A 27,773-nucleotide genomic window follows, 5' to 3' on the forward strand; every position below is an offset into this window, starting at 1 on the left:
ATTTCCAGATTTCCATTCAAAAAGTTAAACTTTCATAAATGATAGATTCATGGCCCAAAATTTAAACTATTTCAAGAATTCATTTGTTTATTTTTACATAATTTGGGCTTCCAGCTCACAAAACCCACAAAAACAGGATTTCAAAAAATTAGAATACAGGATTTCAAAAAATTAGAATACAGGATTTCAAAAAATTAGAATACAGGATTTCAAAAAATTAGAATACAGGATTTCAAAAAATTAGAATACAGGATTTCAAAAAATTAGAATACAGGATTTCAAAAAATTTGAATAGCCTACTGTGAGAAATCAGCCCAAACTTTGCAGGGCATGAATGTTTTAAACTGAATGTTACACACTAATCATCTAATAAACTCAAAGCACCTGTACAGGCTTCCCCAGGTGTCAATAAATTGCTTCAGTTTGGTTCAATTGTCTCAGTTTGGTTCAATATGGGGAAGAAGGCAGACTTGACCACTGGGCAGAAAACCATCATCGATACCCTCCAAAAGATGGGTAAGCCACAAAAGTTAATCGCAAAGGAGGCTGGCTGTTCACAGAGCGCTGTGTCCAAGCGCATTAATGTAAAGTTCAGTGGAAGGGCAAAATGTGGCAGGAAAAGATGCACATCCAAAAGAGATGACCGTGGGCTTCAGCGGATTGTCAAACAGAAGAGGTTCAATAATCTGGCAGAGATCCATAAAGAGTGGAGTGAGGCGGGAGTGACAGCTTCCAAGATCACCACATTTAGACGCATCCGGGAGATGGGCTACAACAGTCGGGTTCCTCGGGTCAAGCCACTTCTGACCCTGAAACAACGCAGGAAGCGTCTCAACTGGGCCAAGGAGAAGAAGGACTGGACTGTTGGCCAGTGGTCCAAGGTCCTGTTTTCCGATGAAAGCAAAGTATGCCTTTCATTCGGGAATCAAGGTCCAAGGGTTTGGAGGAAGACGGGTGAGGAACAGAACCCAAGCTGCTTGAGGTCCAGTGTGAAATATCCACAGTCAGTCATGATTTGGGGTGCAATGTCCAGTGCAGGTGTTGGTAAACTCTGCTTTCTTAAATCCAAGGTCAACGCAACAGTCTACCAGAATGTTTTAGAGGACTTCATGATTCTTTCTGTTGAGGATCTGTATGGAGATGCAGATTTCATCTTCCAGCAGGACCTGGCCCCTGCCCATACTGCCAGAAGCACCAAAACTTGGTTTGATGCCCATGCCATCACAGTGCTTGACTGGCCAGCCAACTCTCCAGACCTAAACCCTATTGAGAATCTATGGGGTATTGTCAAGAGGAAAATGAGGGACACCAGACCCAAAAACAAAGAAGAGCTGACAGCAAGCATCAAGGACATCTGGGCTTCCATAACGCCCAGGCAATGCCACAGGCTGATTGCCTCAATGCCACGGCGCATCGAGGCTGTGATTAAGGCAAAGGGGTTCCCAACCAAGTATTGAAGATTGACATATCGTTTTGAAAGTGCCATATTCTGATTTTGATGTGATCCTAATTTCTTTTCTTTTTTTCTCCAAGTAAATTGTGATTTCTTCACAGTATTCTATGTTTTGAAATCCTGTATTCTAATTTTTTGAAATCCTGTTTTTGTGGGTTTTGTTAGCTGGAAGCCCAAATTATGTAAAAATAAACAAATGAATACTTGAAATAGTTTAAATTGTGGACCATGAATCTATAATTTATGAAAGTTTAACTTTTTGAATGGAAATAAATCAACTTTTCCATGATATTCTAATTTTTTGGAAAGGGTCTGTATATATATATATATACATATATATATATATATATATATATATATATAGTGCATAACTAATAGTCAGTATAGAATAGTGCAGAGTGTCTTATAGACAGCACATAGTGCATATAGTGTCCATAAGTCAGTATATGCATAGTTCATACTGTCTTATAGTCAGTATAGATATAGTGCATACTGTCTTATAGACAGTACTGAGATAGTGTATAGTGTTTAATAGACAGCAGACAACACAAGCTTGTGAGTGAGTACAACCAATCAGTGGGTGTACAAATGTAAAGGGACCAAATGGACCCTCTGGCGGTCCCCGGACATGATGTTGAGTAACAGTGGCTTTAGAGAGGAAGGCTTGGAGCGGGTACCTTGTTCTGTGCTGCAGTGCCATTGGTGGAAGTTGCGTCCAATCAGAATGAAGCTCCTGCTGGTTGCAGGAGGTTGGCTGAGTTGCGGGACCAGCGGTAATGGAAGGAACACTTCTCCAGTCTGGGGACAGCTAATGACGTGACACACGACATGAGCATCACTTATCCAATGCATTCATCACGATAGACCATTGCAGTGTCTATGTCATACATGGGCAACTGGCGGCCCGGGGGCCACATGCGCCCCCCACCTTCACTTAATGCGGCCCGCAGGTTAATATCGGAATATGATATATTATTGATTTCAGCTGTTACAATTCCAAATATGCAAACATGACCCGCTTTAATTACTTCAGTCTATATTAGTAGCTTAACTCTCTCAGTGCCAGACTTTACCCCGAGTTTTTAATGAATACCCTCCCTGCCAGAACGAAAAATCCAGAGTTAAAAAAAAAAAAATATATATATATATTTTATTTTATTTATTTTTTTGAAATATAATGTGACATATAATGCCGAAGTACAGCATTAATTTACGAAAAAAAGTTAAAATACAGAGATAAGAGTTGTCTGCCCGACAGTTTTATGCAATGTGGCCCTCTGGAGTGAGTGTGGAAATATAGTGGCCCTCTCCATCATCAAAATTGCCCACCCGTCGTCTATGGCCATGTTTTTCAGCGGCTTAGTTTCCACAGATAGAACCATTCATTTCTCCATAGACATATTTCAGAAAATGTTAAACCTGGAATCTACAAATCTATAGTGGAAACACTTCCACGGTAGTGCTAGCTCCACCAATCAGAGACCGCAAATTTACCGGATTTTACACTTTAGTGTTGTGGGTAGTGAAGTATTTCTCTGCGAGATTACGAATTAGACATGTTAAAGGCATTGTAGGGAACATTAAGCCTAAATTTAAAATATATATATATATATATATTTTGCATTTTTTCCCCTCTATCAGCCACTATATAATGATGCTGGGGTGTTTATATGCATTGAAACACAGTCCTCCTTCTGAAATCCGTATTTTCCCTAATGTCTATGTGTTCTATGTTTACTACCGGGACGTAAATTAACGCACGCATGTGCGCGTCCGTGCGCGTCCGTGTCCGTATGAACGTTTACTTTCGGTTTTAAAACGCTCTCAAACTTCGTTTTTGAGGCACAGAATTTAATTTTAAGATAGCGTGTGGATAGAATGTAGTTGTTTAACTTCATATATGTGGTCAATTTATCATGAAAGAGCCTATTTAAAAATAAAAATTCAGAGAACCAGCAGGGCGGGAATTTCCGCATATTGTATCCCAATAAAGCAACCTGTTTTCGGGCACCATGCCTTCAAAAGAACCTCTCTATGGAGGTCCCTCCTACGTCACCCCCTGGTGGTCGGGGAAAAGTACTGCTGGTGATTATTTACCTCTGAACTCCCTAGTATCCCTTTAATCTTAAAATGCATACAAACATGTGGCTTCTACAGAAGCATAGCATCGCTTTACAACCAGGAGCCGAGTAGTGCGACATATGGCGGATTATGAAATCATCCACGGGCTAAAGGGATGAGATTTTTACTTGGAAACTTCTATGCACCGCTCTAAAGCAACAGACCGTACAATCCTGAGTGTTCATTTAAAGGGGAAAGAAGCCCTAGGCTTATTTTGTAGTTTGTTTTCCAGTTCAGGTTCAAAACTACAGTACTTATTCCACCACTGCAGCTTATTACAAATTAAGCCTAATTTACTCTTCAGAGACAATACTTTGACAGACCTACGGTTCAAGAGTTGTAGGCCAAAACCTGAAGTGGTTGTTACAGCGCCACCGTCCGGCCGATTTGAATAAACGCAGTGGTGGAAGAAGTACTCAAATGTTTTACTTAAGTAAAAGTATCAATACTGCAATGTAGAAGTACTCTGTTACAAGGAAAAGTCTGGAATTAAAAATGTACTTGAATAAAGGTACAAAAGTATTGGTATGAAATTGTACTTAAAGTAACAAAAGTAAAAGTACTAAAATGTTTGAAAATAGCAGATCTACAAGCTCACAACGCGTCGCGATAGAGTATAAACAATTGGAAATACTCCAGTAAAGTAAAAGTACCTCAAAATTGTACTTAAGTACAGTACTTGAGTAAATGTACTTTGTTACTTTCCACCATTGATAAAGCGATACATGGTTTCTGCCTGACGGCGCTGATAATGGTTCCATTGTTGTCAGTACATGGAGTGAGTTTGGGTCGATGCTGACCTGAGCCGTTGGAACACTTTGACGGTGGTGTCGCTGGCTAGGCCGGACACCAGGTTGACCATCTCTGTCAGGATGGAATGCAGAAGGAAATGCGAGGCCATCTCTACCGTGCACTGCTGAATGGACGGGCATCCTGTTCACCGAGACAAAAAACAAGTAATCAGTGGTGGAAAAAGTGCTCAAATGTTTTACTTGAGTAAAAGTATCAATACTGCACTGTAGAAATACTCTGTTACAACTAAAAGTCTGGAATTCAAAAGTAAAAAAGTTTTGGCATAAAAATGTACTTAAAGTACCAAAAATAAAAGTACTCATTATGCAGAATGTCCCATTTCAAGTTTTCAAATGTATACAAACCTTTTGAAAACAGCAGATCTACAAGCTCACAATGTGTCGCGATGCTACTAAAATACTAAGAGCAAAACAATACATAATAAACAGGGGGACAAAGACAGAGGGTGCAACATATAGACACATTGCCTAGTGGAAACAGCAACTGAATATCACTCTGAATCATCGAAAGCCAAGGAGTACAAGTGAGTTTTCAAAAGTGATTTAAACATAGGCAAGGTTTGACCTAATCATTTTGTACTTTTGGTAACACCTGTGAAGGACGCAAGGAAGCGGCCCAATTTATTTGCAATATGGCTGCTGTGCATAGAGCCTATTGTCATGTTTCATGAGTGAAACCCAAGACGGAAATAGAAAGACATGCCATCTCCGGTTTACTTCCTGTATCTGCGTGGTATTTAGGTCGGGGGAGAAACAAACCACCCCCACTTAGGGTGGGTACTGGGTGATCGTCGACAAAACCCCCCAATCTGCCGCAGAGCGGCGTTTGACCGGCGACATAATTGCTCGCTGTGTGTGAAAGGCTCTGCGAGAGGATCTACCCGCGATAGCGCTCGGTGATGCGTTCCTGAGTGTTTCTAGATATCTAGCAGGTTTGATATTTGGCTCTGTCGCCGACTGGACATCAGACAGTATCATATGGTATGAACGGGGTTGGGAATGGGATCACTCTGCGAGGAGATCCACGTTACAGCCAATGAGAGCACATTACAGCAGCCACCGTGGATCACTGGACCTGAACAAACAGACCCTCCCCCGCAATATTACCGAGAGACTCTGAACAGTGTTGCAAGAGAAATAAGCAACCAGATCTATGAAAACAAGCCCAACAAAAACAAAAAGCCCAACTATAGGCCACATGAGTTCTTTATATACAAATACATTGCATATTTTAAAATAGCTGACAATGCATCGCAGCTATTTTCAAAGACAAATCTTGAAAATAATTGAAAATTGTGGAATATTTTCCAAATCCACACATATCTTGTATGGGGGTCTATGGCAGAAGGGGGGGGGGACAAATACATATTATGTGTTGTTTACTTTAAATCACTGGTTTAAGCAACATTAGGAAACAAGGCCAAATAAGCAACTACACTTTAGAAATAAGCCCAAAAACACACAACCCGCAATAATATTTACAAGCAAATCTACAGAAAAACAAGCCCAAAGTCACTTATAATAAGAGGACATGACAACAGTTTCTGAGTTGCATTGCACCGTTTAAGCTGGTTGACCTGTTGTTTGTTTCAGAGAGAGAGAGATGGAGACATACAGAGAAATAGATAATTAATTATTTTATGTCAATCAATAGCGTCCTGTCTCGGTCTTGCGCATATATCACGGGAGCCTTGCACGTTTTCGTGGGACGTTGGTATTAATTGGAATAAAAACAAATGTATGTATCGGGTCTGGATCGCATCCTAGTGAACTATCCTACTGTGTGTGATCCCTTGTCGGCGATCAATCGCATAGTGTGAAAACTACAACGATATATGACAGCCGATTTCAAGAAATAGACTCCTGTAGTGTGAAATGCTTAACGATCAGATGACTCCCAGACCACTGTAAAAGTCCTACAGTGTGTACCTGCCTTTAGGAGACCATTTGTAGGATTTGTGTACTATTTCGCCTCTACTGGCACCAATGGACCCTTCGCTAAGCCCCACCTACTCCACTCTGTGACTGGTGATGCGAGTTAGTCACACCCAGGCCTGGCAAACTCTGCTTCTCACCCATTGACTTGCATGTTAAATGATGGCTTTTCCCCTTAAAAATAATCGATCATTTCAGCAGCAAGAGCTTCAAAATCCAGTCAACAAGGCCTACAGTAGGTTATGCACTGGAAAGATGTGCATGACATTATTTCAATAAACTAAAAACACGGGAAATGTTAGAGGGAGTAATAGCCATGGATACACGACGGTCTCTGTCGACCGTCATGGATGAACTTCAACCTGGTGTTTGCACTTTCTCCATTTACGGCCCGTACATCTACAGAAACGTTCATATTGCCACGGATGTTACATTTATGTACGGGCTCTCAAAAGTACCCGTATCATCCGTATTGTTCAATAAAAAGCACTTTAATCTGATCGGTGGCCAGTTTCTCCATATGCTTTCAACTAAGCGACCCTATCGGTTGGTAGGTGTATTGCACTCTGATACATTATAACTATGAGAAAATGGCCACCGATCAGATTAAAATGTTTTTTATTGAACAATACAGAATATACGGGTACTTTTGAGAGTCCCGTGCATAATTTTAATATCCGTGGCCATAGGGTAAGCAATTTATATTTGAAATCTGAACGTTTATATACAGTAGATGTACGGATGATTGTGTGTGTGCGTGCGAAATAACATTGACAGCTATGGCAGGTGACAAAAGCTTGCCAGACCTATGCCAGGCTAACAGGTTGCTAAGCTGGCATTGGACAATCGCTTTAGCGAAGGGTCCATTGGGATAGTATATCTTCGGAAATTAACAATTGTTGGTGAAACTCACCCAGGTTGGCCATGAATGTGATCCAAGGCTGGCAGGTGAGCTGGTAGACAGGATGCAATGTACCTGCATCTCCCTCCTCCAACTGAGATAACTGTCTCCTAATAAACACCAACACAACAAAATACACACCTGAACACAACAAAATACACACCTGAACACTACACACCAACATAACAAATTAAACACCCGTCTACAACACACCAACGTGGAAAGAAATTGGTATTAGATAAATAGTTAGAAAAATATAAATACAAAATAACTATCTCATTAAAAAAAATGTGAATCGGTTCTAAAATGGTTTCATGTCAAGGACCCCCAAATGAATATGTCAGCTGTGGACCCCCATTTGAAAATATTCAGTGGCCGGGACCCTCATACAAGGATTGTGTTCCATAATATTAAATTCTTTCCACATTTTTGTGCCAATGTATTGTGTTAAAGTGGTTTAAACTACCGGGGAGCCCCTGTAACCCACTCAAGGACCCCTGGGGGTCCCCGGACCACACTATTAGAACCACTGGAGTATTGGATCTATACATCAGAGATGTGACCTCGCATCACCAGGCTTTCCACCGCGGAGGAAAGCCTGGTATTCGTTCCAAACTGGCCCGCGTCGCATAGTTTTAGTTTCCCACATAATAAGAATATATTAGTCTCACTAGTCGCGCCACAAGTTAGAATAAAATATGGACATACCAAACAATTATTATACCGAAAGAAACCAAACGATTATACCAAACTAAACACATTTTAACCCTTTAACTCATTCAGTGCCAATTAAATTTAAAAAATATTGCGTACTGTGCCAGCGATTTTTCGATTTTCTTACCTTTTTCAAGTAGTCACAGAATATTTATCTCCAGTATAATCGATCCCCTGATGGTTGCACTGTGTGGTTTCACAAATGTCAACGAGGTCATCGCGACCTCGTTGACATTATGTCTTGAAAAAAAAATACATAGTAAAAAAAAAAAGTACACAGGAGCCGAGATACAGCCTTTTTAAGTAATAAGTTAACCAAGAAGTGAATGGAGCAGCAAGTCTTCGGATCACGATATATTGGGTTTTTAACGTTTTCCTAAAAAAAATAATAATAAAAAAATGCCTGATTTTAAACTTGGTTGCATGCTGAAAATAGCCGATCTGCGACGCGTTGTGAGCTTGTAGATCGGCTATTTTCAGAGCTCAACACCCGAGCGCAACCAAACATAAAATTACATTTTAGTCAAATTTTTATTGTAGACGAAATTGTCAATACATTTAGTTATAGTCATCATAGCTTAGTTTTTATTTAGTTTTCTTCAGTGAAAAAAGGTAGTTGATGAAAATTTTTCGTCATAGTTTTAGTCGACGAAATCAACACTGCAGGCTATCAAACCTGTGAATCTGCTCCAGCTCCACGGCCATGGCTCGCTCCTGACTCCACTGCTGTTTGACGTTCTCGGTCTTGTGTCTGCGGCGCACGGCACTGCGGCCCTCCTCCGCTCTCTCCTGCACGATGTCATCCGTGGTCTTTGGACTCCCCAGCTCCGAGGAGTCCGGCTTGCTCTGCGGGAAAAAAAACACACCACGTCTAAATCAGGGGTCTTCAACAGGGGTATGGGACCCCTAGGGGATCCTCAAGAGTATCAGGGGTCTTCGACTGAGGGTCTGGGACCTCTAGGGGGTCGTTAGAGTTACTAGAGGGCTGGTGCCGCCAAATATTTGTCTGATAAGCTTATACACATATATTTGTTTTACATTAACCAAAAAACTAAAATAACACAACGTGAGCTTGTAGATCGGCTATTTTTGGAAAAAGGGAAAAACAGAGCAGACCAAGTACGAAGCCAAAGGTCAAGTTTACTAAGTATTGACCGTTTAAGTGCTTAAATGTCTGAAAATACACATTAACATGAATCCAAGATCTGATGATAGTGCTGTCAAACAAGTCTATGAAACCTATAACAATGTTTAATCTGCAACACAATATTATATAATATGTAGTGGGGGTCCCCGCTTCATCTCTCTCTCTCAGCTAGGGGGTCCTTGGCCTGAAAACCGTTGAAGAGCCCTGGTTTAAATTTTATAAAATTAAAGCGTGGTCAGCTGCACCAGTTGGTTTTCAGCTATTTTCAAGCCAAAATTTGTTCATGTCCCATGTCCTATGAAATGACACCTATTTTTATTGGGTGAAATTGGTATCCCGACCTGAACATGTATTTTATGTTTACTGTTGAGCTACGGGGGGACAGCTCACATGAGCAGAGGATAGAATTTGACTTGCTTGGTGGGGCAGGGGGGGGGGGGGGGGGGGGCTATCCTTGGGGGGTTCCCCAGCACAAGTAGTCAACATAGTGTCACAAAATAGTGTCACAATCATTTTAAGCACTTTATCGGTTGGCTATTCATAAATAGCAAATCTACAAGTTCACAGCGTGTGGCTTTGTGCCGCGCTGCAAGCTTGTACATCTGCTATTTTTTAAACCCGTTTGAACTACAAAAAGTGCTCCTCGGAGCACAGGTCTCTGCCAGGTCAGGTAGGTTATTGTGGCCTCCTGGTGGCGCTATACTAGGCCAATATGAAAAGGGTGGCATTTCTTCTTAGGTCTTTCACAGCAATCGTCCAAACATTTGTTTTGCTAAATTAGACCTGCTGGTGGCGCTATAACATGCCAATGTGAAAAGAGTGGCATTTCTTTCTCAGCCTAGTGGGAATATGCGTGCAAAATGTCACTGAAATTGCATGCTGCGTTCATGATTTGAGGCATTTTGTTCAAAACGAACCATTCCTGCAAACTTTGGAAGCCAATCTTATGCAATCAGGATGGAATATGGGAAATCGGACAGATCCGTGTTGATCACATGACTATAGAGATACTATGTACCGATTTGTGTGATGTTTGGACAAAATCTGTAGGAGTAGTATCAACAAAAAAAAACAACGCACAAATCGGCCTCCTGGTGGCGCTATAACAGGCCAAACTGAGAAGTTTGGCCCAGAGGTTCTGAATTGGCATCCAGGGAGTATGTGTGCACAGTTTTGCAGTGACCGGGCCAACGATGCCGGATATCAGCTGCTCACAGACAGAAGGACACACGGACGACGGACGGACACACGGACTGACAGGGTTCAAAATATACTCTCTCGCCATGCCTTTCGGCTTGGCGGATACAATAACTCAGATTTCTTTTTTACACATGCATCTTCTCTTCTGGGTGTCCCCTTGCACAAAGCCTTTTCAGATGGGGGTCCGTGGCCAAATACATATCAATTTGACATGGAAAAAAGCAAGAGAACCCACTGGAACAAAGCACTCACCAGTATTTCCCAGAAGCTGCGTCGGGTGCTCTTGCCGGTGGGGGTGGTGGACTCTGGGGGCCCCACAGGGGCCGTGCTGCCAGGGGCCGCCTGGGGTAAGGTGATGGGTGAGGGGGTGCTCTTAAACACCTGAGAGCCACTGCGCTGCCGGGGGCTGTCCTTCAAATCCTTCACCTCTGGTGGAGGGCTCACCACTTTACCCACATGGAACAGAATACATGGTACTACTTAGGCATGTAACGATTCACTCAACTCACGATACGATTCGAATCACGATTCGAGGTTCACGATACGATTCTTCACGATTTTTTTACGATTTTTTTTAGCACATTTATTTTCCAGACAAATTACTGAAAACCTTGATTATTTATTTTACAAAAATCATGTATCTTTAAAAAACTATATTTTCTCTTATCCTCTTTTTAATACATGAAATTAAATAAAGCCTTTTTATACACGAGGTACATGCATTAACTGTCACATTAAGACATATACTTTTGTTATTTGTAAAATAATAACTTTAATAAGTCTCATGAAATAAATGAATTTTAAAACATATATCCCAGATGAAATAAATTATAAAGAAAACCTTCAAATAAACAAACTAAGGCTTAGCCTTGGGATTTACAAGTTATTTTCTATCTATGCTACATTCTCAGCATTCTGTATAAATCAACACATTTATGTACAGTAATAAACTGCTCCAAATGAGATTAGATAAGAATTAATTGATTAATATCAATGAAATTCGCAATGTCATATTTTATTGCATCGATTTAAATCGTCACCACTTTGAATCGATTTAAATCGATATACGATAAATCGTTACATGCCTAGTACTACTGTACGTTACCAGTGGTGGGCAGTAAGCAAGTGCATTTACTTGAGAACTGTACTTAACTCTTTAACTGCCAGAGTGTATACATTAAAAAACTCACCCACTGCCAGCAATTTTTTGATATTCTTACCTTTTCAAGTAGTCACAGAATTGCCATATCAATGAATTTCTGCAATGTTTTCACAATTAATTTATAGGACCTTGTAACTCGTTTCACTGAAATAACTCTCTGAAACCACCTGCACTGCATGCACTGACGTGCTTGTTTCTAGAACCACCAAGTTATACAAAGCCTGCAGAAACACCTGGAACTAATTATTTGAGATGGGGGTTCGCGGCCTAACACATATCATTTTGGGGGTCCTTAATCTCTCAAGAACAGATTCATTGCTGCGCTTGAATCTGTCGGGAGCCGCGTTGAGAACCTAATGCACATTGGCTACAAGTGGGCGTGCCTTCAGATCAGGAAGCAGGCCGCACTTTACCCAATCAAATGTAGTGGGCGGGATTTACATGTGTGTGGCTCGCACACATCCCTTTCTTCCATTCCTATATTAGAATTTGTAGAAAAAACACTTCAAGCTCAGATTATAATTTTTTTGGGTGAAAACCAGCCATTTTCAACGCGACAACAAAATGGCCAATCGCGGTTGTTTCAGTGGATAGACTAGACCCTCCCCCACCCCCGGGACACTTTTTAATTACATTTGTGTGCACGTCGTGGCTTCTGCTGCTCCACAAAGATCATCAAGAAAAACGCTGGCAGCAGCAAAATAATGAATTAAATAATACCTGACAGTGAATGTGTTAACAAGACAATGTACTTTGTAATTTGTGCTTTTGAGTACTTGAGTATTTACTTGAGTACTTTGTCTACATAACATTACAATGACATTCTGGCACATCCACCGGTTAATCAAACTAATCAATTAAATTGATTGTAAAAAATATTAACCAATGATTTAATAAATCAAAATTGATTAACACATTCCCTGCCATAGACAGATATCTCCGTAATTTCAAACCCAATGAATGTGTTAATAATGTCGGCTGTGGCTCAGGAGGTAGAGCAGGTCGGCCAATGATCCGTGGGTCGGCGGTTCGAATCCCGGCTCCTCCTCCTGTCCACATGTCGAAGTGTCCTTGGGCAAGACACTGAACCCTACACTGCCTCCAATGATTCGGTCGGCGCTAGCTTGCCACCATTGGTGTGTGAATGTGGGAAAAAGTGGGGACGCTGGCGTCGAATGTTCGCCGCTCCACCTCCCAATGTCCCCTCCCTGAATGAATAAATGAACCATTGTAAGAGTGCTTTGAGTAAGTTTGAGTACTTAGAAAAGCGCCATAAAAATGCAATTCATTATTATTATTATTAATGTATTCCTATTTTGGGCATGTTATTATAGGCCTTTCTCTGTAAATACAGTACACCTTTTGATGCAACTGAGTTTTCTTTACCGATATGTATTGTATTGTATTCAATTTTCAATTCAATTCAATCTTTATTTCAGACCCAGGGAGATCCATATTACAATTATACAATACAAAACAATAAAATAATAAGAGCATTTGTATCATATAAATTACTGATGAATTGAGTGCAATGGACCACAATAGAAACAAGCCCCTGGTTGCCTCGTCGCTCAGTGGTCCTTCTGGCCGATCTACACAGTCACAGCTTTTTTCTGTTCTGGCCCCACAGTGGTGGAATGAACTCCCCACTGATGTCATGACAGCAGAGTCACTGCCCATCTTTCCCCGCAGGCTGAAAACCCACCTCTTCAGGAAACACTACCCTTCCTCTTTGCCTTGCCTACTTGTTGTTAACTATTTGCACAAGCTCTTGTTTTATTGTATTATTGGAACTTGTTTATTCAATACACTTATTTTTTTTAGCTCTTGCTCATTTGATTTTCAGTTATGTCTCATCTGTTTAAGAAAGTAGGTAGCTGATATATTGCACTTTTTACCTTAGCACTAGGTATACTCTTAGTTGCTTGTTTTAGAAAATAATGCACTTAAGACTTCTGGAGATTAGTAGTTTCCTTCCTTACCTATGTTGAATGCACTTATTGTAAGTCGCTTTGGATAAAAGCGTCTGCTAAATGACTGTAATGTAATGTAATGTACTACCTCTGTTAACACACGTGTTAATACAGTATTCAATCAATCATTCTCAATCCAACATGTTTACCTTTAGTCTCCTCTCTGGGAGCTTTGGTGGAGTCACATGGCACCTCAAGACACAGGGGATTGGTCAGAACTCGCAGCTCCATGATGACATCACAGAGGGCGTGTCTCAGGGCTGCGCGCAGCTTGTCGTTGAGCTGGGAGGGGCTGACGTTGCCTTGCTCCCAGATGTCAAAGCGCACATGCAGCTGAGCCTCTGTAAGCACGCACGCACGCACGCACACACACACACACACACACACACACACACACACACACACACACACACACACACACACACACACACACACACACACACACACACACACACACACACACACACACACACACACACACACACACACACACACACACAATAGAGCTGTAAGTTGTGGCTGATGTTTATGTATTTATTTATTAACCACATGTCTGTCTTTTACGGGATGACATGACACTTTCAGGAAAGGTGGGCGATGATCTCTAGATTAATTCTCTCTCTCACACACACACACACACACACACACACACACACACACACACACACACACACACACACACACACACACACACACACACACACACACACACACACACACACACAGAGTATAGCTTAATCAACCAGACATGTTGATTCTTAAGAATTGGAATCTCACATTGGAAACATGAAATCATGCCAATTTCTTAAAAGTTAAACTTTTTGGGGTTAAAACCAAAAGAAAAAATGTTGTTAAAAAAGTCAAAGTTATAATCATTGCTACGGAGTGTTTGTTCAGTAACAAGACTCTCCCCGTCTCTCCAACTCTTTAATAAATCGAACATATTCAGGTGGGTTGCCAATTTCAGCCAATCAGGAGAGACAAGTTGTTTATCAGCTTCAATTGTATAGTGTTCCAGTTCTGATTTTGTCAGCTCATTTCTGTGTCATCACTTCCAATTTCACTTTGTTTGTACTGTGTCCTGTATGAGTTCTATCTCCTGATAACCGTAACATGAAAATTTAATATATAGCAATGATTACTATCAAAATATATTTAGTGACTAAAATTGACAAAAGTATCAAATACATATATTCTATTGTTAAAGTTTCAGTTCACACGTCCAAAGTGTCTCTGATCAATAAAAGGTACATGACAAGTAGTTTTCTCCCTGCAAAAAAGACCCTACGGTAGCTTAAAGTTTACATAACCTTTGTCTTTGCTATGGTTTTGCCCAAATTTAGTATTCCATATTCTATGAATTATGCATACGATTGATGCTCCAGAACAATGGGTAATCCAAGAGAATATATATCAAACACACCGACCAGCAGTCACTTCCTTGTTGATGACCAGGGTTTTCATGGTTAAGCTTCCAAAACATATTGGCACAAAATGTGTGGATCTGCTACCATTGATGCTTTTATATGACGCTGTAGTATGATCAAGTATGACGTTGATTTCCGGAAAAAAACACAAAAAGTTAAAGGTGTAGTGAAATTAAAAATCACACCCTGTGTGAAGGAAGCGGTGCCTTTGGGGCGGGGCTTAACTAATTTCAGTTCGTCCCTATTGGTGGTCTGAGTCCACTTACCAAATTTGTACTTGGTAGCGTGCTGCAAACTGGAATAATGGCAGTTTAAAGCCCAGCCAATGGGCAGACAGAGGGGGCGGGGCTTAAGTAATTACAGTTCGTCCCTATTGGTGGTCTAAGTCCACATACCAAATTTGGACTTGGTGGCATGCTGCAAACTGGGCGTAGGGCTGTTTAAAGCCCAGCCAATAGGAAGACAGAGGGGGCGGGGCTTAATTAATTTCAGTTCGTCCCTATTGGTGGTTTTAGTCCATGTACAAAATGTGTACTCCGTAGCATGCTGCGAACTGGAGTTATAGCTGTTTAAATGCCGTGCTCAAACGGACATAACATACAAACGGACATACGGACGTCAAGTGTGTGTGTGTGTGTGTGCGTGTGTTCGTGTGTGCGCATGTGTGCAGTATTGGCTTGTGTGTGTGTGTGTGTGTGTGTGGGTGTGTGTGTGTGTGTGTGTGTGTGTGTGTGTGTGTGTGTGTGTGTGTGTGTGTGTGTGTGTGTGTGTGTGTGTGTGTGTGTGTGTGTGTGTGTGTGTGTGTGTGTGTGTGTGTGTGTGTGTGTGTGTGTGTGCGTGCGTGCGTGCGTGCGTGCGTGCGTGCGTGCGTGCGTGCGTGCGTGCGTGCGTGCGTGCGTGCGTGCGTGTGTTTGTATGTGTTTCTTCTTTGCCGTGCTCATCCCGTGCTCATACGGACGGACGGACGGACACGGAGACAAAGTCAAATGTAGAGCGGTTGGCACCGCTAAAAACATGTTTTTTACACTTTTAGAGCATATCCGTGGTCATTACACGGCTTGGTTGAATGCTCGATTCTGATTGGTCAGTCATCGGTCATTATTTCTGGATAATGACCGATGATAATGACCGGTGAGACCGACGAGGAAACTGTGTAATCAGAGACTCAGAACACCTGCTCATATCAACCTGCGCTGCTTGATTTTATGCTTTATCCAACATTGACAGCCATGTAAACAAACAACCAATGTCATTTACAACTAAACGTTGCTCTCAAGAATGTTTTTGAAAACATTTGAAGTGAGAAATAGACGATGCAATAACCGAAAAGTCATTCTATTTGATCCACTGCACTTCCTTGTTTATCGTGGCACAACAACGGGGGAATACCAAAACGCTCGCCCCAAAACATAGTCGCCCTGGGGCAAATCCGGCGGTATTACAGGCAAATCGGCAGTAAATAGAATGGGGGGCGAGTGTGTTTTGGGGCGAGTTTTTTTTCCATTTCGTCATTTGTTTTTGCGAGGCGAACTTGTCCGCCCAGCCCAATACTTATGGAATACTTTCATTGCCGTAAGCAAGGAAATACTTCGTTTTGTTGTTACTTTTGGGTAAATGTATTTATGTATGTATAAAGTAGCCGTGTAATAAGCGGGATAATGCATGGGAAGGTAGTCATTATTGAAATTTAAAGCCCGACAGGGCGATTAAAGCCTCGGTGGTTAATCGTTAGGTATGCATTATCCCTTGCATACCTAACAATAGATGCCGGGGAAGAAAAAAAAAGTGTATTTTTATATCAAAAGTCCCTAAAAAGCCAATATTAATTACTTCCTGTAAACAAAAACGTGCTGTGTGATTACATAACACAACTTTCCTGACTATAAATGAATCTTGATTACATGCACCCGTTTGATTCCCATAGCTGCACGTTCTTCAAACACAGCTGATTTTAATTACAGAGCTACTCCGTTTTGAATCACATTCAAGATGACATCCAGACGGTGTATAACTCATTTTAAACTTAATCTGCAGCACACTAAAATATGTATCTGAAAACATTATAGGTTAGAAATAACGCACGTATTAGCAAACATGCTTAACTGGTCGTCTCTCTCTCACTTGTAAACAAACACTAGCCCTGGTTGCACACGGCTGAAGTGATTGAGATTCCAACGTCCCATAGCCTGAAGGGATGGGACCTTCTGATTGGTTGAGACCAGGTTGAGACAACGTTTCAGACTGAATCTTCAAAATAAAATGACCAGACTGCATCTTTAAAGACGCACTGAAGTGACATTTCCGGTCATTTTATTTTGAAGGTTCAGCCCGAAACGTTGGCTCAACGACTCTAAACCAATCAGAAGGTCCCATCCCTTCAGGCTATGGGACGTTGGATCTCAATCACTTCAGCCGTGCTGGCACACGGTTAGTGTTTGTTTACAAGTGAGAGAGAGACGGCCAGTGAAGCACGTTTGCTACTATCTGGCTTATTTCGAACCTATAATGTTTTCAGATACATATTTTAGTGTGCAGATGAAGTTTAAAATGAGTAATACACTCATCTTCAATGAGATTCAAAATGGAGTATCTCTGTAATTAAAATCAGCTGTGTTTGAAGAACGTGCAGCTATGGGAATCAAACAGGTGCATGTAATCAAGATTCATTTATATTCGTGAAGGCTGTATTATGTCATCACGCAGCACGTTTTCGTTTACAGGAAGTAATTAAGATTGGCTTTTTAGGGACTTTAGATGTAAAAATTCACAAAAATTGTTTTTTTTTCATTTTTTTTGGCATCTATTGTTAGGTATGCCCATATGATGACCACGGATATGCTCTAAAAGTGTGAAAAACATATTTTTCATTTCACTACACCTTTAACACTCGCGTGACTAACCCATCAATCTGACCGATTTTGAGAATTTAAAGTGGATTATCTTCTCTCATGAAGCTCTGAGAAAGTTCCCCTTTCATGATTTTTCCTAAATATTTGATTCAAATCATCTCTGTTTTTTTTTAAATCTGAAACATTTTATAAACATGAAATTAGGTATACATATACCATCCCAGGCGTTATATTTCGGCTATTTGGACTGCTCTCACCCTTTCTCCCCCAGGCACAGAGCCGTTCACACCCCGAGACCCCCCGCACTGGCCCGCAGACCGTCATTGTTATATTTAATGGATGATTTGCATTTCACTTTCAGCCTGGCCAAGGGACTTCTCTCCTCTAGGCCTACTAATAATGAAATAATAATAAAATAACTGTTTTTCCCGTAAATCTAACCTCTAAATGCTGTATTTCATCTAAGCAATGTACGCAGCTGTTTATAGTCTAGTAGCAGCGTATAGCCTACGTTCTCTCTCTCGCTGTTGCCATGTCTGCTTATTATAAGCGACTTTGGGCTTGTTTTTCACATCATTCTATGAAGACACATTGTGAGCTACAACACTGATGATGCGTCCCAGTTGCATCCATGTGATGTATTTCTTTATTAGTTATTCTATTTATAGTGGCTCATAGGAATTTATAGACTACGTGACAACCAGGAATAGTTTGGTGACCACAGGAGAGACTGTTGACAGCCGGAATGTAGACGGCATCCCGGGAGCAGTATGGGTTAGCGCCCCATGCTGTGTCTTCCGTGAGGAAGAAGCCCAACAAACCCGCGGTGAGGCCTTTAGGAGGGCCATTCCATTCCAGCGTACCGCAAGCGGAGCTAATACCATTAGACGGCCCAATCTAGTGGTATCGGCCCAAGGAACCATCACGCCAGAAGGAAATGTTTGGATCGGGGCGGTGCATCTGATCTGGCGCAGCGCTCAGGTCCTGGACCTGGTGAGACGAAGGAGGAGCCCGGCCAGGAGACAACCCACAGTGCCTAGTCCCTCCACGTGCCAGAGCCTCCCCGAGTCCCGGCAGAGTACTTCCGGAGAAGCGGACTGAGTGGCCCTGTCTTTCCCTATAGGACTGACCGTGGGTGCTACTGGGACGTAAGTCGGGGCTTGATCAACCCTGGCTGGGTCACCTGGGCGAGGGTGTATGTTGTATGTTGCGAGACCCGAAACACCCTATGACCCCAGGCTACAACACTGATGATGCGTCCCAGTTGCATCCATGTGATGTATTTCTTTATTTTATATATTGAGCTATGCACAAACTCCAATTCAAAAAGTTTCCAAATGTGTATGTGTATATATATATATATATATATATATATAGTTAAATTAAGAGCCTATTATCATTATCATTATTATTATTATTGCGACCGTAGGTCGCACTTACTACAGAAAGCTGCTCCAGGTGTCCGTCCGTCACTCCGTCACTCCGTCACACGTCACACTTTTGCCCTGCTCATATCTCCGCACCCATTGCCCCGATCCATGCCACATTTTGCACACACACTCCTTACCTGCCAAACTACACCCTCCAAGGACCCCCGGAGCTCCAGGGACCCCCAGCTGCCTCAGGGACCCCCAAGTGTAAAAAAATGAGCACATGTGGACAAATTACCAAATGACCACCCCAACGGGGCTGCTCACGGGGCATTCCCGGGGACCACCCACTCCTGGTGCTCCAGAACGGATGCAAAAGTGGTGGCGCCCCCAGTGGAGGACCCCCTGCCACTGCAGCTCACATAAAATGCCGTAACTCGTACACGTTTTCTGCCCACATAAACGCCACCATGTCACAGCTAACCCCACATTTAGACCACCAAACAAAACTATCCATTGCCCACACAACTAGGAACCAATCGCCGTTACAGCCCTCTTCTGTATACATGTGACCTACGGTCGCTTATCTCCCGATTAGGGAGTCTTACTGGTTATTATATACCAGTAAGACTCCCTAATCGGGAGATAAGCGACCGTAGGTCACATGTATACAGAAGAGGGCTGTAACGGCGATTGGTTCAGGCAAGAGCTGTTGGTGTGTGTGTGTGTGTGGTGTGGGAGAGAGAGTGTGTTTATAGGGGAAAGGAGGGATTGTTTGTGGGGGGCAAGCCCCCGAGTTACGGCATTTTATGTGAGCTGCAGTGGCAGGGGGTCCTCCACTGGGGGCGCCACCACTTTTGCATCCGTTCTGGAGCACCAGGAGTGGGTGGTCCCCGGGAATGCCCCGTGAGCAGCCCCGTTGGGGTGGTCATTTGGTAATTTGTCCACATGTGCTCATTTTTTACACTTGGGGGTCCCCGAGGCAGCTGGGGGTCCCTGGAGCTCCGGGGGTCCTTGGAGGGTGTAGCTTGGCAGGTAAGGAGTGTGTGTGCAAAATGTGGCATGGATCGGGGCAATGGGTGCGGAGATGTGAGCAGGGCAAAAGTGTGACGTGTGTGACGGAGTGACGGAGTGACGGACGGACACCTGGAGCAGCTTTCTGTAGTAAGTGCGACCTATGGTCGCAATAATTACATTAAAATGGTAATCATTTTCTACTCCACTACATCTCAGAGGCAAATATTGTACTTTTTGCAGGATTGGGCACATGTAGGAAACATACCGATGTGTTCACGTGTTGCGCTTTTGTCAGCGACGTGGAAAGTGATGATAGGAGACGCTTTACGCCTAGGCATAATAGGCAACTATGTGAATATTATCATTATGAATAATAATAATATTGTTTGGCAAGAGATATCCATGTGTTTTGGACAATGGAGACAGTCACGTAATTAGACAGAGGCTTCAGTGGTTCATGTAGGCTATCCATGTTTCACTCTGTTTTATACAGATTTTACAGGATATGCAGTTACCATTACAAGTTAGCCTATTTTATAAAGTTTATAATGTTTCTGCCTGCCTGCAACACATAATGTGAGCTCACTGAGAAGAGTGGAATTGAAATGTTAATAGCTATTTAAAAGACAATGGAACCCCCCCACTGTGTGCCGCAGTGTGGGGGAGAAGGTGTCGGCTCGTCTGGAGTACAGAGGGGGAGGCTGCGTAGGGGATGGTCAAACCTCAGTCATGGGAGTGTTAAGAGATAGGAGATTTCTGCTCGGCAGCAATGATATATTAACCACACAACAAAACATGATTTTTGGTGGAGGGTGTTTTAACTATAATAACTCTTGGGTCAATGGTGTACCTAATCCTAATCCCCCTTTTCTACATTTATTTCCATGGTTTTTAACCTTTTAACTAGTTTTTCTTAATACAGTTGTTTAAATGTTTTGTGTTTTCTAATGCAACTTTGAGTACTTTGAAAAGCGCTATAAAAATTGCATGCATCATTATCATCATTATTACCGTTGTCAGAGTGGTGGGCTTCCTCCTTGTTGACGGTGGTCAGCTGGTCAAAGTGCTGGGGTGCCAGCGGGACAGGACAGGGGTCCGCTGCTCTCTGTGGCACGCCACCGCCCTCTACTGGCTGCTGGAGAGGACAGCCCTGGGAGTCCACAAACGACATGGCGATGCATGCGATACCTGCAGGACCACACAGAGGATACACGCTTCAAGATAAAACCTCTGCAAATGTGCTGCAAACAGTCATATATATAATAATAATATATAACACAGTTTCAAATCGCTCATTTCTTTCTTTTATTTCTTTCTCATTTTCTTTACCCCCCCCCCCCCCCCCCCCCCTTTTCTCTCCGATGTAGTCGTTATGCCAATTAATTCCTCCCCACTCAGCTGTGTGTTGTCACTGCTGTTGTATCCTACTGACTCACCTTACAGTGAGCAGTGGTGAAAAGTAACTAAGTACATTTACTCAAGTACTGTACTTAAGTACAATTTTGAAGTACTTTTACTTTACTGGAGTATTTCCAATTGTCTATACTTTTACTTCTACTCCACTACATCTCAGAGGCAAAATGTTGTACTTTTACTCCACTACAATTATTTGAAAACTTTAGTTACTAGTTACTTTGCAGATATAAATAATTACATTATAAAACAGAGAGAGAGAATGAATCTAGAGATCATCGCCCACCTTTCCTGAAAGTGTCATGTCATCCCGTAAAATACACAGACAGACAGACAGACATGTGGTTACCTTTTCCTCCTGTGCCTTGTCCACCAGGCTTATTGTAGAGGTACATGTCACCATCGGGCAGGCCACAGTTTAAATGGAAGTAGTGCTGAAATGACAAAAGAAAACATAATAAATAAATACATAAATATCAACCACAACTTACAGCTCTAGTGTGTGTGTGTGTGTGTGTGTGTGTGTGTGTGTGTGTGTGTGTGTGTGTGTGTGTGTGTGTGTGTGTGTGTGTGTGTGTGTGTGTGTGTGCGTGTGCGTGCGTGTGTGCGTGCGTGCGTGTGTGTCCGTGTGTGTGTGTGTGTGTGTGTGTGTGTGTGTGCGTGCGTGTGTGCGTGCCAAATACAATTTGACTTATACAATTGGGCTGATTGTATTTGGTTTCCTTGCTTTTCTATTGAGACATTTAGATCCTGTGTCTAGGTTAGACACGACATTTGACACCATCCCGTTTCTGGTTTGACACAAATTGGTCAAAATTCAATATCTCCCCAGAGTAAGCAGACAGGCAGGCTATTAGATAAGTGCTAAGGAGACCCAGATTCAAATCTGGTGTAAGGGGACAGGAACGTTTTAAGCTGCAGTTTTAATATGGCCCAGATCTGTTTAAAACTGTCACCTGGTCAAGGAATGGCACAGCATCAAAGCACCAAAGCTTCATGCCACAGCATAAGAATGGTCAGGTGTCAATGTGACAGATTTAAATTATGTTTAAATATCACGCCGTTAAATATTCTCATTTCAGACGCCTCTCCCCTTGAGTTTATGACATGATGAAGAATATGGCCAAGAAGAGAGATGTCTCCAACGTGGATAGATATTTTAACATCGCACATCCAATCAAACCAACTTAAAAAGTGTCAGAATAATTCATTCTGAAAAAAAAGGAAAAGCAGAGATACAGTAGTAGCGTGAATCACTCACAACCATCAACAACACAAAACACAACACAAAATCCTCAAACATGCATCAAATAATATTTGACTAAATATCAAATTGAGCCAATGGCACCCAACCAAGTATAAATCATGCTTAACACATTCACAGGTATTATGCATCCACTTCATCCACTGGTGCCAGCGTTTTTGACCTTGTTTTGACGATCGTTGGAGCGCCGCAGAAGCCACGCTGATGTAAACAAAAAGTGTCTGGGGGGTGGGGGAGGGTCTCGTCTATCCACCGGAGGAAAAACATTTTTACCGCGATCGGCCATTTTGTTGCTATCGCCCGTTGAAAATGGCTCGTTTTCACAAAAAAATAAGAAATCAGAGCTAGATGTGTTTTTCTACAAATCCTAAAATATAGGAATGGACGGAAGTGTTTTTTTTTGGGATGACGTCACATCGTCCATTCCTTCTATCAGAGTCGAGGGATCATTCCTAATTTGCGTTAGATTGGCCCTCTTGTGGAATTAAAAAATAAATACAAAATTTAATTGACGTAGATCTACGTCAATGGTGGTCAACGGTTGGATCAGAAAGGACGTAGATCTACGTCCTGGGCAGGCAATGTGTTAAAGGGGAATTTTGCTTTTTTATACATTTTCTCTGTTGTTAGATTGTCCTTGTGTGATTTAAAAGATGAGTGTAAAGATGTATTCATTAAGTGCTTTCTATTGTTTCCACATTATTTTTTCTTTCCTTTTTCGGGGGTTTAACTAGAGTACTGTACCTTAAAATGGTGTGCTGCTATGTTATTGTCAGTATTATGCTAGAGTACTGTACCTTAAAATGGTGTGCTATGTTGCTGTCGGTGTACTTGGGCAGGTGGAGGAAGATGAGCAGGTTCTGTTTGAGGTAGTGGGCCACTGCAGGCAGCCAGGTCAGGTAGTACTGTGGAAGACTGAACTGCATCACCTCAGTGGCTGGAGAGCCTGCAGGCTGGATGAACTGTCAGCACAACACAATTGATAAAGTTAGTGTACGTGATCATCTATGATGAAAAAACATTATAATATATTAACCGACAATATGCCTAAACCAATATTTGAACTAATAACTGACTTAAAACTGAATAATAGAGAAGCATTTTTCCCCTTGTACATAAATCAACAAGAAAACATTCTAATTGGGTGGGGATACGGGGAAACAAAATTAAAGAGGGAAAATATATATGTTTGATCTTGACCTGGATGTTGTAACTTTCCTCTTCTACCCTCTCCTGCGCAAGTGCTGCATGTTTTACCATAGAGCTAATAGAACCTGCCTGCTTGCTTGGATACATTGAATCTTGACCATCAGGAAAAAAATTATGTCAGATCTTGTGTCTAGGTGAGACATGACCTTTGACACGATCTAAATCTCTCAATAAAAGAGCAGGGAGACAAAATACAACCACCCCAATTGTACAAGTTATATTGCATTTTAAATACTTGCCACTTTCACTACGTACTTTTCTGAAATAAAATATATATTGGGGGGGAAAAAGATAACCTTCTTCTTTTTTTCTTTTTTGTCGACTTAATCTAATAGATTAAGCCGACTAAATTTCTTAGTCTGATTAACCACTTCATTATACTAATACGTTGTACAGTGGTGCCGTACTCAAATAGTGAAAATAGCCGATCTACAAGCTCACGAAGCTTGTAGAATTTTATTATTCATAGTCAAGGCAAATGTTTGGAATAATTGTGCTATTGATTTAACGCATCTGTGCGTCATTTAAAGATTTCTCTGGGCTATTTAAAAAAAAATAGCAGATATACAAGCTCGTAGCGTGGCACCGAGTGCCCGCTACGAGCTTGTAGATCTGCTATTTTTTGGAAGAATCGTGGAAAATCGTGGGTCTTAAAGCAAACATTTTTTTTTTTTAAACAACATTTATTGGCATTTTCAATTATATAACATAACAACAACAATATGGCTCTTGTATTAAATGTCTATAAACTCAAATCTTTGCTTCTGGGCATTCTACAAACGTCTTCCAAACAGTTTTTTGAAGAAACGGTTATGCTAAAAGGATAACACAAAAACCCCCAGGGGGCTTGTTTCCATTATGGCCCATTCATCAGTAATACAATGGAACTAAAATGTGCCCTTACACATCGCGAGGCATTGTGAGCTTGTAGATCTGCTATTACATGTTTTTTTTTGTACTTTTACTTTTGGTACTTTAAGTACATTTTGATGCCAACACTTTTGTACTTTTATTCAAGTAAGTTTTGAATTCTGGACTTTTACTTGTAACAGAGTATTTTTATATTGCAGTATTGGTACTTTTACTTAAGTAAAGAATTTTAGTACTTTTTCCACCACTGTGGACCCCACAGTAGCAAAAGTAAAAGTACTAAAATGTTTGAAAATAGCCGATCTACAAGCTTGCGATGCGTTGTGAGCTTGTAGATCTGCTATTTTCAAATAGCCTATGTATAAAATAGGGCTGAAGTGGTTAATGCATGTTTCATAATATCATAATTCATATCTGAAAAGTAACTAGTAACTTAGGTACAGTACTTGAGTAAATGTACTTTACACCACTGCGGGTCCATTTGGTTAAATTTGTGCATGGTTAAATTAACCCATTTTGGGCGGGAACCCCTATTTGTAATTGTACCTTTCAAGACGGGAACCCCTTTTGGGGTTCGTGTTGCTATGTACAGTATATAGCAACATACATTTGTTGTAATTCTTAAATAAATATTTGAAGTTTTTCAGAAAACCTAGGTCAGGATTTAAAAGGCGTTTTTAGAATCGGCCTCAGGTCTAAATGGGTTAACAGGGTATTAGGGTGCCAGTCTCAGGTCCCAGATATAAAAATTGTATGTTTCTAATGTAAGACGGGCTGCTAGGATGATTTGCCATATTAAGGTGATCAACAGGAACCAGCTGCGTCGACTTCACGGCTTGGCCAGGCTTCGTGTGGCGTTTGTGCCACTCTAGCAATATAAGTGGCAGTGTGGACACAATGGAAGTCATTCTTTACAGAGCTTGACTTTTGCTACATTGTTTTCTTGACATGCTACGCTGGACGGTCAACCCCAAAGGAGGACCTAAAAGAGCCCGCCATGCTGCGGTGGCAGTGAGGCACAAGGTGTATTCCTTTGGAGGCTACGACCACGTGAACGAAAGGGAACAGATCGACGTGCACGTCTTCAACACACTGTCCTTAACCTGGAACAAGTTGCCCCCGGTGACGACCGGAAGAGGAGACGACCCCCTCGAGGTTCCCTCCATGTGCCTGGGCCACACAGCTGTGCTGATAGAATATGTCATCTACATCTGGGGAGGAATAGTCAATTTCACAATAACGGAGGACCGCAACAGGCTTACGATCACGGGGGACAACTGCAACGTGCTCCACGCGTTTGACGTCGACACGCACAGATGGTTCATGCCCACGGTCTCAGGGACCCTTCCGGAGGCGAGGTACAAACACTCGGCCTGTGTCTTGCACAAGGTCATGTATATCTATGGAGGCTTCAATAAGCAGACTAGATACACCAATGACATCCACAAATTGGACACCGCCACAATGGTCTGGACTTTAATTGATGCCACTCCCGTGCCGGCTTCATTTTGTCACTCTGCCACCTTCATCGGGACAAAGATGTTTGTGTTTGGCGGCCATGGGGACCAGGACCAGCACTACTACAACACGATCAGAGTGTTTGACACGGAAACCAACGACTGGTGGCTGAACGTGCACGCTCCGGTCTTTCTTCCAGAGGGACGTGAGGATCATTCAGCCTTTGCCTACAATGGAGAGCTGTATATATTTGGTGGCCATAGCTGGAACCAGACCTTCGACGATATGTGGAAATTCAATCCAGAGACCTTCTCCTGGAGGAAGATTGAGCCCAAGGGGGGGAGCCCGTGTTGGAGGTTTGGGATGTGCTGTTGCATGGTGGGAGACTGCATCATCATTTTTGGAGGATACAAATACATACCCAATGTAGGGTTAATCTTAGATTTAAGTCCTAGTCTGAAGACGTTATGTAAGCTAAAAGTTATTTTGTATGGTCTGGAGCCGTCGGGACTCCCACACAACATCAGGTGGGAACTGGCAGCCATGAATAACGGCAGCAACAAGAGGAGAAAAAGCCCAGAAACATGACTGGCACATCCTGCGTGACACCACGACGACAGTGGCGCCTCAAAGCAGACTCAAATCCTGCCACCTCTACAACAGGGTGGCACAAGGGATGACGCCACCCTATCCCTGAGGATCGGTCTATTAACGCATGGCTGGCAGGAGTGGGAGACGGTTGGGCCCCGTTGCTACAGCTGGGACCCAGGGATGTCAAAGGTGAAGACCTACCACGCCGGCAATGGACCCTGCTGAACTGCCCACACACTGGAGTCGCCCGCATCAAATCATCCATTAAGAAGTGGTGCTTGGCAAACAGTGCAGCATGCGAGTGCAGCGAGCCTGAGCAGACTGCCAAACATAAAATGACCACCTGCCCCCTATACAGACCACCCACAGAAGCCGGCCACTTTGACGTAGGTCTAGAGACGAGGGCATGGCTACACAACGTTCCGCTGGACATCTGTTGATACACGAAAGGAAGAAGAGCCAGTTGATACCTTTGGGTAAAGGAACGGGCAGTTATAAGAGAGGACTTCAGGGAAAAGAAAAAAAGAATATGTTTGTAAACAACTGTGAGTGGGAGATGGAAATGACTGCAAAGGTTGAGACCTTGTGTTTTTTTATGCTGCTTAGTCATGTTTTTGTTGAGGATTTATTTCAGAGAACCGAGGGACAGGAAAAGCAACACCTCTGGTTGGATTCAAACCGGGCTCAGCTGCGGGAAGGATATTGTCTTATTTTATGGAACTGGGGTGATGCCCGTTGGGAGCAATGCCCGTTTGCATTGGAAGCCTCTCAGGTTATGCAACAGCCAACGTACCCATTTCACCTGTTGTAGCTGTTTGTACTCTGAGGCCAGCTTATGATGACGACATATTGATGACATTAGGGACACAGACAGACAGACCTCTATA

At 42.3% G+C, this 27,773-nt stretch overlaps 1 protein-coding gene across 7 annotated transcripts in view; it reads right to left on the reverse strand.

The window, feature by feature from the left end:
• Nucleotides 1-27,773, reverse strand: part of szt2 (SZT2 subunit of KICSTOR complex) — a 197,013-nt gene that overhangs the window by 53,972 nt on the left and 115,268 nt on the right. For 6 of the 7 annotated variants that reach the window (XM_084065742.1, XM_084065745.1, XM_084065744.1 and 3 more), the window contains exons 49-57: nucleotides 23,556-23,720; nucleotides 21,844-21,928; nucleotides 21,093-21,269; nucleotides 13,568-13,759; nucleotides 10,536-10,759; nucleotides 8,613-8,782; nucleotides 7,235-7,332; nucleotides 4,375-4,507; nucleotides 2,131-2,261 (exon numbers count right to left, since the gene is read on the reverse strand). In XM_084065742.1, coding sequence (XP_083921868.1) covers nucleotides 2,131-2,261; nucleotides 4,375-4,507; nucleotides 7,235-7,332; nucleotides 8,613-8,782; nucleotides 10,536-10,759; nucleotides 13,568-13,759; nucleotides 21,093-21,269; nucleotides 21,844-21,928; nucleotides 23,556-23,720 — 1,375 coding nt within the window. The remainder of the gene's footprint in view (nucleotides 1-2,130; nucleotides 2,262-4,374; nucleotides 4,508-7,234; nucleotides 7,333-8,612; nucleotides 8,783-10,535; nucleotides 10,760-13,567; nucleotides 13,760-21,092; nucleotides 21,270-21,843; nucleotides 21,929-23,555; nucleotides 23,721-27,773) is intronic. The other variant, XM_084065743.1, reaches the window with a different exon arrangement.

This window comes from Gymnoscopelus microlampas, assembly GCF_963454915.1.
Source record: "Gymnoscopelus microlampas genome assembly, chromosome: 9".
NCBI classification, from domain to species: Eukaryota; Metazoa; Chordata; class Actinopteri; order Myctophiformes; family Myctophidae; genus Gymnoscopelus; species Gymnoscopelus microlampas.